Genomic DNA, 16,063 nt, shown 5'->3' on the forward strand with positions numbered 1-16,063 from the left:
GTTGTGAGAACTGTTGTGGGTTAGCTGAAGGTCAAATGGAGGTTGTTGAAGTCTGCATGATGTGTGTTCGGAGTGACACGTCATCGTTTCAACAGACAGACAAGACACAACACACACAGAGATACAGCGAGGCAATCCGCTCTGGGTGCAAAAAGCAGACGTGCAGAGAAAAGTAAAGACATTGTGAAACAGAGAGACAAGTGAGAGACGCAAACACGGGGTAGAGGTGTATATATCAGACAGCTCACGAGACGAAAATACTGTACTAACCCACCGCACCCACCTTTCTCTGAAACTCTTTGAGCCTCACTATGAGCAAAAAGGTACAAACACACAAACATCTCAGGATGTCAAGCCTAATCATGTTTCAGTATGCATGGTTGTCCGTACAATCGAAAAATGAATGTGCCTCCTATGGTTAGAGCCCAGGGAGAGCCCTGACTGTGTGCTAAAATGAGCTCTAGATCCTAAACATTAACATAAGTTAAGGGAAAAAAACGTGCTTCCTAGGAATCCCCTACAGTGGATTGCTGTCCTCAGATAGGGAAGTCAAGAGCATTTTGCACACAACCTCGGCACTCCAAAGCACTCGGAGAGCTCCTGATACCCCCACAGGGTAAACCCTGTCCACTAACACCAGGACACGGAGCACTCGGAAAGTTGTACAACATCATCTAAGTGAGCTAACACTTTCGTTTGACACCATGGGATTTCTTGTGGTGAAATTGAAGTGTATATTTTCAGCTACAACTTCTGGCGGGCCAAAGGTCATAGAAAACAGGCATTTGTTGTTTGCTACATTTCCAAGAGTCAAAGGTCCATAAAAACTGCAATTTTCTATTTCGGTCATATCTAGCCAGCCTTAAAAGTGGATACAAATCAAGTGTTTTTGTGCGTAGTTCGCAGGGATCATAAATAGGGCAAGAACTCGATTGCATCAGACTCTTTATTTAGTGTTGTTCACCCTTTTACATTAGCAGCTGCAAATCAAATGGGATGCACTGGATTTTTCTGATGGTGACAAATCATCGACCCCCAATATCTACCCCCTGTTGCCTGGGGCCTCTCTTGGGCTGTCATTTAATTAGGTATATAATTATACTTTTTATTTACTGGGTCTCTCAATAAAGTTTAATCAACGGCGGCACCTCTTACAATATTGTGGTGGTAACATCTAGACCAAGCCTCTCTTTCTCTCTCTGTGACACATTTCTGAGTCCTAGTGAATCCTTTTTGAGTGAGTCCTGCCCTCGATCAGAGGTATTGAACAGTATCAAGCCCAAAATCATCCTGCCAGTCATCGCGTATCAATCATAACGTTTCAGGGCTAAGCTATAGCGTTCACAAACTGAATCGTGTGCACTCACTTTTTTTGTACCATTTCAAAATCCTTCAAAATCAATCGGGGCAGCTGAAGGTGTAGCTAAGCAACAGGACATAGAAAGTCAAGCAAAAAGTGCATCACTTCCTTACCTGAGCGCAGCTGTTTGATTCGCCCGTTACTTGCGTTGGGGTCTATGGGCAGGAAGTCCTTGAACCAGGTGATTTCTGGATCAGGGTTGCCGCTGGCAGCACAAAGCATGGTGGCCGTCCGTGTGCGCTCCACCACTTTGAGCTGGGGACCCATGTCTATGTTGGGGAATCCTGTCGGGAGCAAGTCCTCTGTAGAGGGGACAAAGGAAAGCGACATGGTTATGTATACCGGTGAAATTAATTGACTAGCTACATCGCTACTGCAGTAGCACGACTCCACAGTGAGTCTAATCAAGAGTACCTAAATGGCTATCGTTCATCAACACTCTTAGGTAGTTGGTTAAAGCAATACACATCCTGCTTTAATGTGACTAATTCAAATGGAGGCTGTGTTCTGTGAGAGTCACCAGAGTGATCACTGTACTTATTCTAACACAGCTTTATCCACATACCTCTACTTACACATAGGGAAGAAAATAGCATAAAATAATTGTAAAAAGCAATACTCCTTAAATATCATGATTGTATAACCTGATGACAGATCAGTACCCTAACTGTATCCTCTAATATGCTTTATCACAGGCCTAAAGGACAGTGGCCATTCAGTCACCGAATATCCTAATCTGAACAACGGCAGACAGCTACACCTCTAGAGTTTGGGATTACGCTCGGCGCAGAGACAGATCAACTCCGATAAACCAGTAGAGCATATTGGGATCATAAACCCACAAAACGACACTCCTCTGAGGCCCAAGAAGTCCCGGCCTTACTCACCAGGGGACGGGAGACACTGGAACCCGTCTCCCGAGGAGGGAAAAAGCAAACCTGATCGGCAAATGTTTTGTAATCCCAGAAACAGCCTCCTACTTCCTCATTCTAAATGGGTATATTGGGCTGAGCCAATCTGAGGAGGCGTGGCAACCCACACAAACACAGCTGACCAATTAGAATACAGAATACCCAGCCTGAATTTCAAGTACCTGTGAGTGAGTATTCAAACAAATATAAACAACAGCTTGTGCCCGTTGTGTACCACCAAGCCCACCTCAACCACACTCCAAGACACAGCTACGATTAGAGAAGTGCCTTGTCTATCACCACTGGTCTTTCCATAAACAAACACTAGTAATGCTAGTCAAAGCGCACTTTCGAACAGGGAGGGAACACATACAGCACTAGAAGGCTAATTAGCCATTCAGTTGTTTTACACTGTGGCAATTTAGCAATTACTGTTGTACTTGGTCATGCACGCTGAACCAATTTAGCGCTATCAAGCAATGAGGGGCTAGTTAAGAGGTTCACAACTAGCAGTGCATTTAATGCTAAGTGTTATTAGAATGGGGAATCTCCCATTGTCTTCTGGACATGGGCTCTGGAGCGTCTTCATGCCTGACCTCTACTCAGAAGAGCTGAGTCGTGACTCACGGTTGGGCATTGAGAACCTGGGACTACCCCCTGCAGTGTAATATGCATCAGACGCCTCCGGCTACTGAGCCAGCTGTGAAGGAAAAACAGGGTCAACCTTACAGCAGAGGTCATCTCTTATCTTCAGAGTACGGACAATGACCTCACATGAACTGCCAGACATCATGACGGGCATGTCAACTCCTGGAGACCGCTTGATTGAGGAAATAAGGCCAGTCAGTTTAGTTTGAGTCACGGAGAAGAGTGGTACAAGCAGGGGTAAGCAGCTATCCCGGGTGAATAAGAGAGAGAGAGAGAGATTATCTGAGAGGAAGAGAGAGAATGAGAGAAAAAAAAGCGAGGTTGGAGAGAAAGAGAGCGAAGATGAGTGAGAAACAGACAGAGAGAGAAAGCATGAGCGAGAGGCCTCTAAAGAAGGCCCCCTCACAGACTTCCAAGCATGGGTACTGACACCAGCAGAGAAGACTAAATATTTCAGTATTTGGTTCAAAAGAATGAGAGGCATTTGTGCTGTTTTAGGCTCCATGCCAAATCCTCCCCATTGATTATTAACGAATGCTGATGTATGATCTCTTTGTACTGCGATTCCCCTGAGGGCTGAACGCTACAGCGAGCCTGTATTTCATCCCACACTTGAAGATGGGACAGAGCTGTGTGAGTCTCCCTTACTCTCTCGCTCTCTACTAGTCCCTCTGTGACATCAATGTACTATGCGTTAGACGCGTTAAGAGTTGTGGGACTACGCTACCCCCTCCGGTTATACTGGCAGGACAGACCTGTGTTTTCCCCCACAAGAGGCAGGCTATGCTGTCCCGCTTCTCCAGGAGGCTCTCGGAGATGTCTGACGTTGAGCATCCATCCACGCTTTATATCACATTGAGTTCGCCTCAACGGCCTGGAAGTGGGGGAGCGACTCCTCGAACCACATCTAGTAGTAAATGAAGCCACAAGAAACACACAACGAGTAATTTGGTTTTGAGTATAATTCAATTGGGCGGGTGACGCAGGGATCAGTGCAGAGATGTCGAGAGGAGCTCGGAGTGGCGGATGGTGGGTAAACGGAACGAACGAGCAGTCGGACAACAACAAGTACCGGGGTGGAGGAATCACAGAGCAATTACACTATCATTACCCGCCGTTCCCAGTTTCGGAGACAGCAGCCGAAAAATCTCCCTCCTTGGTAAATACCATGCGGAAGCTATTAGCTTCCCCGGGATTGGTGGTGGATACAATCTCCCCTGCCGATAGAACCTGCCATGCAAGAATAAATAAATCACTGTTTAAAAAAAAAGAATGTTAGTTCAGGGTCAGCCAGCCTGAGAGAGGGAAAGGAAAAGACAGAGAGAGAGAGAGAGAGAGAGAGAGAGCGAGAGAGGGAGAGCAGACAATGACGAGAGTTGATTGTACCCAGAGTTTCCCTGGGGGCGTCCTAGGACTGGCATCGATTATATTTGTGTATGACTGGTGTTCTCCGCAATGGCAACTCTCCGGAACAAATCAAATCAGCCCTGCTGCGACCCGATCGGTCAGTTGCACAAAGCCATTGTTTAATTCGCCAGAAGGGTGTCCGAACGCTCATCATCATGCGTTCGTCAGCCACGAAGCGACTGGATTTTTTACACAGGTAGCAAGTACACCCCCGCCCGGGTCAGCTCCGCAGCCCTGCCGTGCCTGTTTTTGTTTTAGGGCTATGGCTAATGCACTAACCCCCACACCTATCCTTAATTGGAGAGATTTCAAACAAACCTTGTCCATTACACTAAAAACATCTCTGATCACTCAGCGGTTACATTGGCTTTCGCAGGAGAGGGGGGACGTTGAAAGCATACTTTACCCAGCATGCAAACCAGTTGTCGCCCCCATATTTGTAGAGGGCTTTTGTTTACTGTCGCTTTTAGAAAACACGTGTCCCATTGATGCTTGAAATTGGCAGTGCCTTGCAATTACGTTTTGGTGCTCTTGCAGAGGAATTGGTATCTGGGCAGCTTAGTCTGACCCTGGCCATCCTTGGAGGCTGTGCGTCTGAAAATGGTGTCATTATGACGATCGCAATGTTGGATTACATATGTTATCTACGCCATCCAACAGCTGGCTGAGGACCCGCAAAGTGGCGGCGCAAAGCAGGGATGGCGCTCATTATCTGTAATTGTCTTTAATTGTGCTGCGCTCTTGAATGTTATTACGCAAGAGACAGGTGCAAAGCCTTTAATCTGATAGGTAAAGCTTAGCAACCGCATGACGACACGACATCTGTGGACTCGCGCCTGCTGTCATGTCCCCCTTCTCGTCTTCTGCGAGCTACGGCCCACACGAGACGGTCATCTTGAGATGGAGTTTTTACACCCACCATTTACACTCAAATCATTCCACTTCTCCTGACCTGGACTTGTGAATCAGAGCGGACAAGGGTGTAAAATGCAACTTGATAGAGTAGCTATTGAAGCAAACGATGTCACCCTTTCTGATAGGCTGGCATCAAAGCTCCATCTATTACCATCCCGAAAGGGGTTGGGGGGAAAAAAACAACACTTTCCCAATCGTAAGCCAGGGGACTGCAGCGAATGTCATCGGTGAACCTCCCTCCCCCGCACTTATTACTCATATTATTATTTTCACTTACCGAAATGATTTAATTTCATCAGTGGCATAATCAGGTTAACTGATTACCCCTCGCCACAGCCAGCAATGGGGCTTTAGAAAAGGCTGTACATTAATATCACAGAGAGACTGTGGAGGGAGAGAGGGTAGAGAGGGAGAGGGAGGGATGAGTGCTGGGGCTGCAGAGACACACACACACACACACACAGAGAGAGAGAGAGAGAGAGAGAGAGAGAGAGAGAGAGAGAGAGAGGAGTCCACTTGCAAAACAAGATTTCATCAAATGGGACAAACACCCCATTGAAACCCTGCATGCAGAGTTCTGTAAGATTCTCCGACATGTCCAGAGGAAAACTACAAAACGATGCATGCAGGGCAGAATTAGGCCAATATCCACAAATAATACAAACTCAAAAATGAGCAATTCAGTTTTGGAAACCTCTAAAATACAGTGACCCCCTCATATCATTACTGAGCAAAGACAAGAGTCCCCTCATCCAGCTGGTCCTGAGTTCACAAACTTGTTCTACCAGAACATCCAATCAATCAGGATAAACCAAACTACAACACAGTCAAAACAAAACTATATTGCTTATTGGGAAACACAAACACAAGCACAAAGCAAAATCCAGTGCTATCTGGCCCTAAATCGACAGTACACCGTGGCTAAATATTTGATCATGGTTACTGATCAAAACCTTAGAAAAACCTTGACAAAGTACAGGCTCAGTGAGCACAGCCTTGCCATTGAGAAGGGTAGACACAGGAAAACCTGGCTCCCTGTTGAGGAAAGGCTGTGCAACCACTGCACAACAGCAGAACCTGGCTCCCTGTAGAGGAAAGGCTGCGCAACCACTGCACAACAGCAGAACCTGAGACAGAGTTGCATTTCCTGACAAAATGTCAAAAATATAAAACAATTAGAGAGTGTCATTTTCCCAAATTTGAAACCCTTATTCAAGGTTTCAAAGACCTCTCTGATGAGGATAGGCTACCCGTCCTGTTGGGGGAGGACACAGAGATTAAATTCACTTTATTGGCATGACGTAACAATGTACATATTGCCAAAGCTTATTTTGGATATTTACAAAATAAAAACCCATTGGGTTGGTAGCGCACTACATTACTGCCTGCCATAAGTTGAGGGACAGTGTCTGACAGACCAGTCAACCTGCACATGTACTCTACTGTATGCTTATTATTATTGTTGAATGTATGGTTATTTTGACCCTTGGTTATTGTTGTTACTGTTGTCCCGTTGACAATTTTGATTCTCATTTTAATTTATTTTTAGTTTGTAAATATCCAAAATAAGCTTTGGCAATATGTACATTGTTACGTCATGCCAATAAAGTGAATTGAATTGAATTGAAAATTGAGAGAGAGAGAGAGAGAGAGAGAGAGAGAGAGAGAGAGAGAGAGAGAGAGAGAGAGAGAGAGAGAGAGAGAGAAAGAGAGAGAGAGAGAGAGAGAGAGAGAGAAAAGCCTCAGTATTACCATAGCCTTTGAATAAATAGACATTTAACTATTCTGCAGCCCCAGCTGTTCGGACTCCGGAGATGGACAACTGAAGATCAACACAAGATTGACAGAGTGTGAGTTGAAAGTGCAATCTTAATCAGGCTAGCTAGCTAAGTTGAAATGCCGCTCCCACTACATGCTGGGCTCACTCTGAGTCACTTACTACATGCCGCTCCCACTACATGCTGGGCTCACTCTGCGTCACTTACTACATGCCGCTCCCACTACATGCTGGGCTCACTCTGCGTCACTTACTACATGCCGCTCCCACTACATGCTGGGCTCACTCTGAGTCACTTACTACATGCCGCTCCCACTACATGCTGGGCTCACTCTGCGTCACTTACTACATGCCGTGCCCACTGCCATTGAAGCTGCTAGCTAGCTAGGACACAGGCACACAGTCCTTTACACTTGATTATTGTTGTTACTGGTTGTCCCGTTGACAATCTTGATCACTATTGTTGTTATTTTCATTATATTGCAAATTAATAACCTAATTTCCAAAGTACGCTGTGGCAATATGTACTTTGTTACATAATGCCAATAAAGCAATTATAATTTCATGTAATTCAATTTAGAGAGCGAGAAAGAAAGAAAGGGGAAGGGGAAAGGGGGATACCTAGTCAGTTGTACAACTGAATGCCTTCAACTGAAATGTGTCTTCCGCATTTAACCCTACCCCTCTGAATCAGAGAAGTGCGGGGGGGCTCCCTTAATCGACATCCACGTCTTCGGCGGCCGGGGAACAGTGGAGAGAGAGAGAGAGAGAGAGAGAGAGCGAGAGAGAGAGAGAGCGAGAGAGGGTCGGCTGGTGAGGCTGAAGATTGTTTGTGGGGGAACGGTAGGGGGATGGCAGAAGCGGGCATAGTGGGAAGCCAGGTCTTTCAGGGGGTCCTGGGTAGCGACGTTTTTTGGCTGCGCCTGTGTCAGCATGGACCGCCACAAGGGGAGAGGGGAGGGAAGCAGCGTAGGAAAACTAATCACGGCCTCTTCGTCGTGCTCCCCTTTGGACTCCAATCTCAGGTAGATAATGGGTATTATGCAGCATGCGCTCAACCTCTCCTCTCCTCTCACTGCATTTTCACAGTCTGCATGCTCTGAGAGGTGACCGGCGCCTATTGGTATTCTTCACGCTTGCCGCGGGACCAAGAGCGGAATTTACATCCAAATCTCAAAATGGAGGTGGGAAAAAAGTTTGGAGCCACTCCAGATGGCAGTTTGAACGAGTTTTTGTCGGGTCAGCTTTTTGAACATAGCAGTCGCAGGGGGTGCCACAGTGTATCTGTTTTAGGAGAGCGGTTTACACTTCCATTCTGATTGACGGACTGTGGCCTCAGCAGCTTTTCAGCTCTTGTGCTCGTCAATTCAACAGTCCCCTCACTGTGAAGATAACTTTCCTCTGGCGTATGAAGCGGTGCTGTGAGTGCTCCACAGACACTGTCCAGATCCCTGTAAACCCAGAATACAACCTTATTAGGCCGCACTTGTAAAGCTATCATCACAACTGGCCAAACTGTAAGTAGCCTTTGCCACAAGCAAAGTGTGTTCCAACCACTGTAACGGCAGCCCAGTAGCAGGGTTTTTTTCCTGAGAGCCACGTCCAATAACAACCACAGCTATAGCCTCTGGGGCTACACATTTGTCACTTCTGAAGCCTAAATGTGGACTTGTTTCAGTGAATGCTATTGGGTGCCCGAGAAGTGAGAATCCAGGAAAACAGGGTGGACTGAAGTGACAAAGGTCTTCACATTTCCCTACTTTGAACTCTCATCGCACTTCCTCTTCCTCCCAACAACCTCAATTGAGCTGAACTTTATACCCCATACAGCACTTTGAGATACAGAACTACAGCCTGACCACCAGCACTGACAGCCAAAAGCCTTTATGTCAAAGGCTCTCAGGGCCAGAGGCTATGTTCAGCAGCTTCCGCACTTCACAGCTGAGTCCAACACAGGCTAACGCAGGCCGCCCCCTTTCCCTACCTCAGCAAAAGACGAGAGAAGTAATTGCCCGGGACAGCTCCGACCCATCTCCTGCCTGCGAGGTGGCAGTACCAAATTTGAGAGAGGAAAAAAAAAGCTCTACTCTGTTTCAGCCACTGAACTAGTGAAGCATCGCCCAGCGTGCCATCTCGCCCAGGTTCCTGAGTGGCCCAGGGTTAGACAGGGGAACTCCAGGGGAGACAGGAGATGAGGCCGGGCCATTAGAAGAAATGCCTGTCCTCTGAGAGACACGACGTCGATCAGTCAAGTTGCATTCGGCAGGGGGCACCTCACGGCATGGGCTTTCACTTGCATGACACACCTGCAGGTTCGCCAATTAAACAACTTCCTTTCGATTAGTAGGCCAAAGACACAGAACTATTTACTGCAATATTGGCCTTATTACCTATATCTGTGTTTCAAGGGGTAGAATTTCAGTTCAATTGTTGACCCCCCCCCCCCCCCCCCAGTCAATAACGAATGCTTTAAACAGTGTGAAATACAACAAAGGAATTCCAAATAATGCCTGTTCGTTCTCCGTACAACAATGCAAGCTTGGAGTCCCACGAGCGAGGCTGCATGAGAAGACTTCATTCACCTGAAAGAGAGAGGCCTTTTCAGAGAGCCCTCTTTAAGCCCATTCTGCAGCCGGAGCCGAAACAACCATGATTTGAGCTTAGAGCTTTGAGCTCCCCGCTGAACCTCTCCAGGGACAGCAGAAGACAGCAGGGGCCATCGCCTTGCAGAGGCCTGTATCCCCGATCAACCCAACTGTATACAGCGCAATCAGCTGAACGGTTTTGAAACCGAAAATGAGTCAAATGATAATTGTGAAGGATTGGGGGTGACATTGGCCACATTTCCCTGTAGGGCCATTGGCTTTGTGCAATTAAGCATCTAATAACAGGGTGGGAGGCAATAGGGGTGTCATGGGGAGGGCGGTTGGAGCGGTTGAATAAATAAATTGTTTAAAAACATGGCAAGCGTGAGATGATGTGCCCAGAATGACAAAAGGCCAGAGGGAAAGAGAGGACATTCCCTTTGCGATAGTGAAAGGACACAAGAGATATTTATGTGGCTGTCCCTTCCTTTTAAAAGCAAAGAAGCCAGGCTTCAATTTCAACATCATTTCCTGGGAAGACCGGTCCTCGACGGAAGAATTGGCCACAGTGGTTTAACTTTCACTCAGTCAACAGTGCACATGCCAGAAACAACAACAAAGTAAATTAACAAAAAAAAATAGGACAAGGCCATAAAAACAAACCCTTCCCTTAACTCCCACACTTACAGTAAATTTCCCAATATAACTTGTTCGGAGCCGTTCGGTTCAAAAACGACCAAAAAACCCAACAGAAGTCAACATTGCTTTTAATTACCACCATCCGCACCGTGCTCATTTAGCATCCAGCGGCTCTGTAAGAAAAGACGCTGCTGTTCCGTTCAGTCCGCTCATCTCCTGATGCGGATGAGCGTTGGTTAGTGTCGGACAAGTATCTCAGTGCGAAGTTGATGAAGAGGGAGCAGAGGGAGCGGAGAGAAAAGGCAAACAGTGCACTCAGGGAACAGATGTTCATTTTGCATGGTCCAGTGCCAACGGCAGTGCCTGGCAGAGGGAGCGGGCGCCAGCCGAGGAGGAGGAAGAGGCGGCGGGCAGGGCTAGAGCAACAGTGAGTTGCGTGCGGCATGCCCTTTAAGGCAGGAGGATGCAGAGGCTTCTTTAAATATTAAACAGCTGCTACTATGAAGCCAGTCAGGCTGAGTCAGCACTCCCGAACAGAAGCTCTGTAATCAAGGAAAAGCTGTCCGGATAGCATCTCCATTCCTTTCTCCTTTACTCTCTTTTCTCTTACTCACTCCGTCTCTCTTTTGTGGTAGGTAGTAGGATATAGTATATTTCATGGGAATTCTCAGAGCGGGGTAATGAGAATTAAATGAAATGAGAGCGAAATACTGAGATTATCAAGGAGATATCGAAACCCGTCCCTTCTCCCACTCCCCTCCACACATCCTGTGTAGCGAAACAGCGTCCTGTGCGGGAACTGAAGGCCTATCAGTTCTGCCAGAACGTGGCAGTTGGTGTGACCTCTGTGTCAATCACCTGGGTAGTGGCTCGTGTTTATTCTTGAGGACGGTGGCCCATGCCGCCTCCCCCAGCTCCTCTTTATTCATTCACAACCATCACGGCAACTGTCATTGTGGGCAGCTCAATGGTGAGACATTTCGGCCAGCCTACGGTCTGTGGACCGACTAAGGTCCACTGTCACCCAGGAGCCAGTGTCCGAATCAACTTCCTCCTACCCACGGTTCTGGCCAACTACTCAAATATTGGCAACACCGTCACGCACGTTGGTTGTAAAGACCTTCGCTTTAGGTGATCTAAGGAACTGAGGGAAGACTACAAAATCATTTGAAACACCCTCGTTAGCACAGGGAAGAAAATAATTATATCTGACCCTCTCCCGCGCTATCGAAGGGGTTCGAGAATGTTTCAGTTGCCTCGTGGCCCTAAATGAGTACCTAAAAGAACTTTGCAACAACAATGTCTCCTTTGGTGACAGTTTTGTCTTGCTATGGGTGCAACCAGCACTCTTTAAAAGAAACAGTTCTGAACCTAACCACAGGGGCTCAAGATGTATATCCAGCAACATTGCAACCTGTTTTAACCTCAATAGGGTAGGGGGCACTATTTTCACCTCCGGATGAAAAGCGTGCCCAAAGTAAACTGCCTGCTACTCAGGCCCAGAAGCTAGGATATGCATATAATTAGTAGATTTGGATAGAAAAACACTCCAAAGTTTCTAAAACTGTTAAAATCATGTCTGTGAGTATAACAGAACTGAAATGGCAGGCAAAAACCTGAGAAAAATGTTTGTAGTTTTCCATTGACTGCCTATACAGATTCCATTGACTTAGGACTCAAATTGCACTTCCTATGGCTTCCACTAGATGTCAACAGTCTTTAGAAATTGTTTCAGGCTTGTATTCTGAAAAATGAGGGAGTAAGACCACTCTGAATGAGTGGACACTGCAGTGTCTCAGAGGTTTTTCATGCGTGCGACCAAGAGCGTGTCTTTCTTGTTTTCCTTTTATATTGACAAAGCTTTTGTCCGGTTGAAATATTATTGATTATTATGACTAAAAACAACCTGAGGATTGATTTTAAACATCGTTTGACATGTTTCTATGAACTTTACTGATACTTTTAGGATTTTTTGTCTGCCTGTTGTGACTGCCTTTGAGCCTGTGGATTACTGAGCAAAACGAACGAACAAAACTGAGGTTTTTGGATATAAAGAGGGACTTTATTGAACAAAACAAACATTTATTGAGTCTTCTGAGTGCAACCATATGAAGATCATCAAAGGTAAGTGATTCATTTTATCGCTATTTCTGACTTGTGTAACTCCTCTACTTGGCTGGTAACTGTTTGTAATGATTTGTCTGCTGGGCGCTGTTCTCAGATAATTGCATGGTATGCTTTCGCCGTAAAGCGTTTTTGAAGTCTGACACCGTGGTTGGATTAACAAGAAGTTCATCTTTAAACTGATGTATAACACTTTTATGTTTTATACATTTTTATAATGAGTATTTCTGTTTTTGAATTTGGCGCTCTGCAATTTCACTGGATGTTGGCCAGGTGGGACGCTACCATCCTACACCCCCTAGAGAGGTTAAAGCCTGACGGCCTGGGTCTATTAGTGCTCCAGTCCTCCCTGTCATAATCATCAACAGGGGACATGAAAGGCATATAACCTCTCGTAGACACTGTAGTGCAGTCAATATAAGTAACCTAATTTATGTTCCTTTAACTACCCTGAATACATCTGTCAATCTGACAGCTATTGTCAGCAGTAATCATTTGCCTATGGACCTGAATTGCACTATTAGCACTGAGTCTGTTTGCCCTAGTAGGAAGCCCACCGTGGGCTCAAATGTAAATATCACTGTCATGTCTACCTCCAAAAAGCTTCCCAGGAAAGCACCAAAAACAAACAAGCAACCCTGAAAAGGGCTAAAAATAGCCTACATTAACATATGCAAACTGAGAAACAAGGTTTATGAAATCAATAACTTACTAACATCAGATAACATTCCATACAGGCTATATCTCAAACTCAGATCGTTCATTTGATGATACAGTGGTAGCAACACACCATAACTATAACACACTATAACATCTATAGAAGAGACAGGAATGCCAATGGGGGAGGTGTTGCTGTATCTATTCGGAATCACGTTCCTGTAATGCTTAGAGAGGATCTCATGCCAAATGCTGCTGAAGTATAATATGGCAACAGGTTTGCCTGCCTCACCTAAAGCCTATTCTTGTGGGAAGTTTCTAGAGAGCCAGTATCTGGATTATATGTGTGAAATGGTTGATATAATGTTAAATCATTTGACTAAAGACAAATAAACTGTACTAGGATGATACTAAAAAGCTTTGGAGTACCTCAAATTACATTTTGGGCCAAAAGGCGAACTCGGCTCCATCCTTCATTGAATCAGATGGCTAAGTAAGAACCACTGCATCCCTTAACAAAGAGCTGCAGTGTAACGGTTTTCGTTGGTGGAAGGAGAGGAGGACCAAAGTGCAGCGTGGTACATATCCATAATACTTTTACTCCAGAGTGAATACACGAACAAAAACAACAAAACGATAAACGAACAGTCATAGTGGGAACACAGGCTACCTAAGTATGGTTCTCAATCAGAGACAACGATTGACAGCTGCCTCTGATTGGGAACCATACCAGGCCAAAAGCAGAAATACAAAACATAGAACAAAAACATCAAATGCCCACCCCAACTCACGCCCTGGCCAAACTAAAACAGAGACATAAAAAAGGAACTAGGGTCAGGACGTGACATGAAGTCAGTTTTAGAATGGGTGGCTAGTAATAAGCTAGTCCTAAATATATAAAAACTAAAAGCATTATATTTGGGACAAATTATTTACTAAACCCTCATCTAAATCTAGTAATGAATAATGTGGAAAATGAGCAAGTGGAGGAGACTAACCTGCTTGGTGTAACCGTAGATTGTAAACTGGTTATTAAGATGGGGAGAGGTCTGTCCGTGATAAAGCGCTGCTTTGCTTTCTTGACATCACAATCAACCAGACAAGTCCTACAGGACCTAGTTTTATCCCACCTGGACTACCGCCCAGTTATATTGTCAAGTGGTGTAAAGAAGGACATAGGCAAATTACAGTTGTCCCACAACAGAGCAGCACAGCTGGCCCTTAAATATGCACCGGGGGCTAATATCACGAACACGCATGTCAATCTCTCCTGGCTCAATAGTAAGAGGAGAGATTGACCGCATCGCTGCTTGTCTTTGTGAGAGGTATTGATGTGTTGCGTTGTTTCTGCTTGGGCCACAGGAAGTAGTGGCTGCCTTGGCAGCAGCTAATGGGGAGCCTAATACAAAAAAAGCACAGTTAATGTGCTGGGCCCTCCGAGGGGCCGTCATGGAGCCCCGTTTCCATGGGAACCGCCCTTATCCGCCACTTTCCTTTTCCTTTCAGAGCAGGTTGAGTGTAACAGTACAGTCTATCCGCTTGGTCACCTCCAGATAAGGTTGGGGGAAAAACGAGATGACAGGCAAAGAGGAAGATACTCGGCTTAAAGAAGGGTTAAAAAGAAAGAAGAGAGCACTGAACTGAAGAGAGGAAAAACAGAAGGTCTGATCTCAACTCAGAGAGTCACAGGGGCAATCAAACAATTGAGCACTTATCCCCTTGTAAAACCAATCCCGGAGACACTGATCTTTCAATTTAGCCCGGATCGTCGAGTTGCGGCCGACACAGGATCCATTTAGCCAAACTTTACACCAAGTAATAAACCAATCAGGTCCACTGAGTTGGCCAAACCATTCTCTATCTTTTTTTTTATCCCAGCCCTGTCCCCACAGGAGGCCTTTTGCCTCTCGCAAGGCCGTCATTGTAAACAACAATTTATCCTTAATTGACTTGCCTGGTTAAATAAAGGTAAATTCCAGTCTCCCAGGCACTTTCTGAGAGGGGCTGGAGAGAGATGGAGCTGGAGGGAGTCGGGCTTGGCGTACAAATTCAGCCCAGGCACTCAGTGAGGATGAGAGGGGGAGGATGGGGTTGGGTGAGAGATGGACAGAGGGATGTTTTCTCTGCTGAGCAGTGAGAGATGACTTCAGTAAAAAAGGGGCGGGCAAAAACTTAAAACGCCACCTCATAACCTCAAAAAACCAACACATCCTTAAAAGTATAGATAGGTATAATATGACCAAACACCCGTAACACAAGAGCTAAACAAACCATTTTCAAAATACTAGTATTACTCTGAACGCACAACAACACTAACACTAACACTACGCTCTATCACAACACAAATGGGGACGTAAACATAGGGAAACGCCATTTCCCGTTTGGAGAACACTCTCGGTTGATAGTGCCGTGTGCGCAAATGTAGCCACGCGCAGCAAAGCCCCGTAGCAGATTGTGCTAGATCTTAACCGTGCTAAACACATGTATTATGCAGCAGTGGCGCAGCTGAGAGAGAGAGGGAGCGAGGTGAGGCAGTGGGAATGGGAGTTGGCTTGGAGATAATACAGTGGGCACATACAGTTGGGCGGGTGTTAATGCCGGCTCACTGCAGACTTAATCACATGAGGTCTGCTAGGGTTGCCTCTGAGATGGAGGCCCCTCTCTCTTTCTCTCTCATCTTTCTTATGTCTCTTTCTTTCTTTCTTCCTCTCTCTCGTTTTCTCTGGTTATTTTGTCGTCGTCCCCCCCCTCCTCTCGTTCGTCCGTCTGTTAGTCGGTTTCTCTATGTCTGTCTCCCCGTCTTTCTTTCATCATGAATGCTTTATCACTGCTCTCTCTCTCTCTCTCTCTCTCTCTCTGCGCCCATTTATTGATGGCCTGTTCCTACTCGTTTTCCCTCTCTCCATCTCCCCCTGCTTAGTGCATGTGGACTTGGCGGAGAGCTAAAGGTGAGATCAGCAGGTGGATCAGAGGAGGAGGGAGGAGAGGGAGGAGAGGAGGAGGGGGTAGATCTGCACCATATTTGACAGTGTCTTATTAA

The 16,063-nt window shown here is 46.0% G+C and overlaps 1 protein-coding gene across 16 annotated transcripts in view; it reads right to left on the reverse strand.

The window, feature by feature from the left end:
• ptprsa (protein tyrosine phosphatase receptor type Sa) overlaps positions 1-16,063 on the reverse strand; it is a 282,965-nt gene that overhangs the window by 109,488 nt on the left and 157,414 nt on the right. For all 16 annotated transcript variants that reach the window (XM_090235173.1, XM_090235172.1, XM_090235167.1 and 13 more), the window contains one exon: positions 1,474-1,662. In XM_090235173.1, coding sequence (XP_090091299.1) covers positions 1,474-1,662 — 189 coding nt within the window. The remainder of the gene's footprint in view (positions 1-1,473; positions 1,663-16,063) is intronic.

This window comes from Oncorhynchus mykiss, chromosome 5 (assembly GCF_057628025.1).
Source record: "Oncorhynchus mykiss isolate SJ-2025 chromosome 5, ASM5762802v1, whole genome shotgun sequence".
Classification (NCBI taxonomy): Eukaryota; Metazoa; Chordata; class Actinopteri; order Salmoniformes; family Salmonidae; genus Oncorhynchus; species Oncorhynchus mykiss.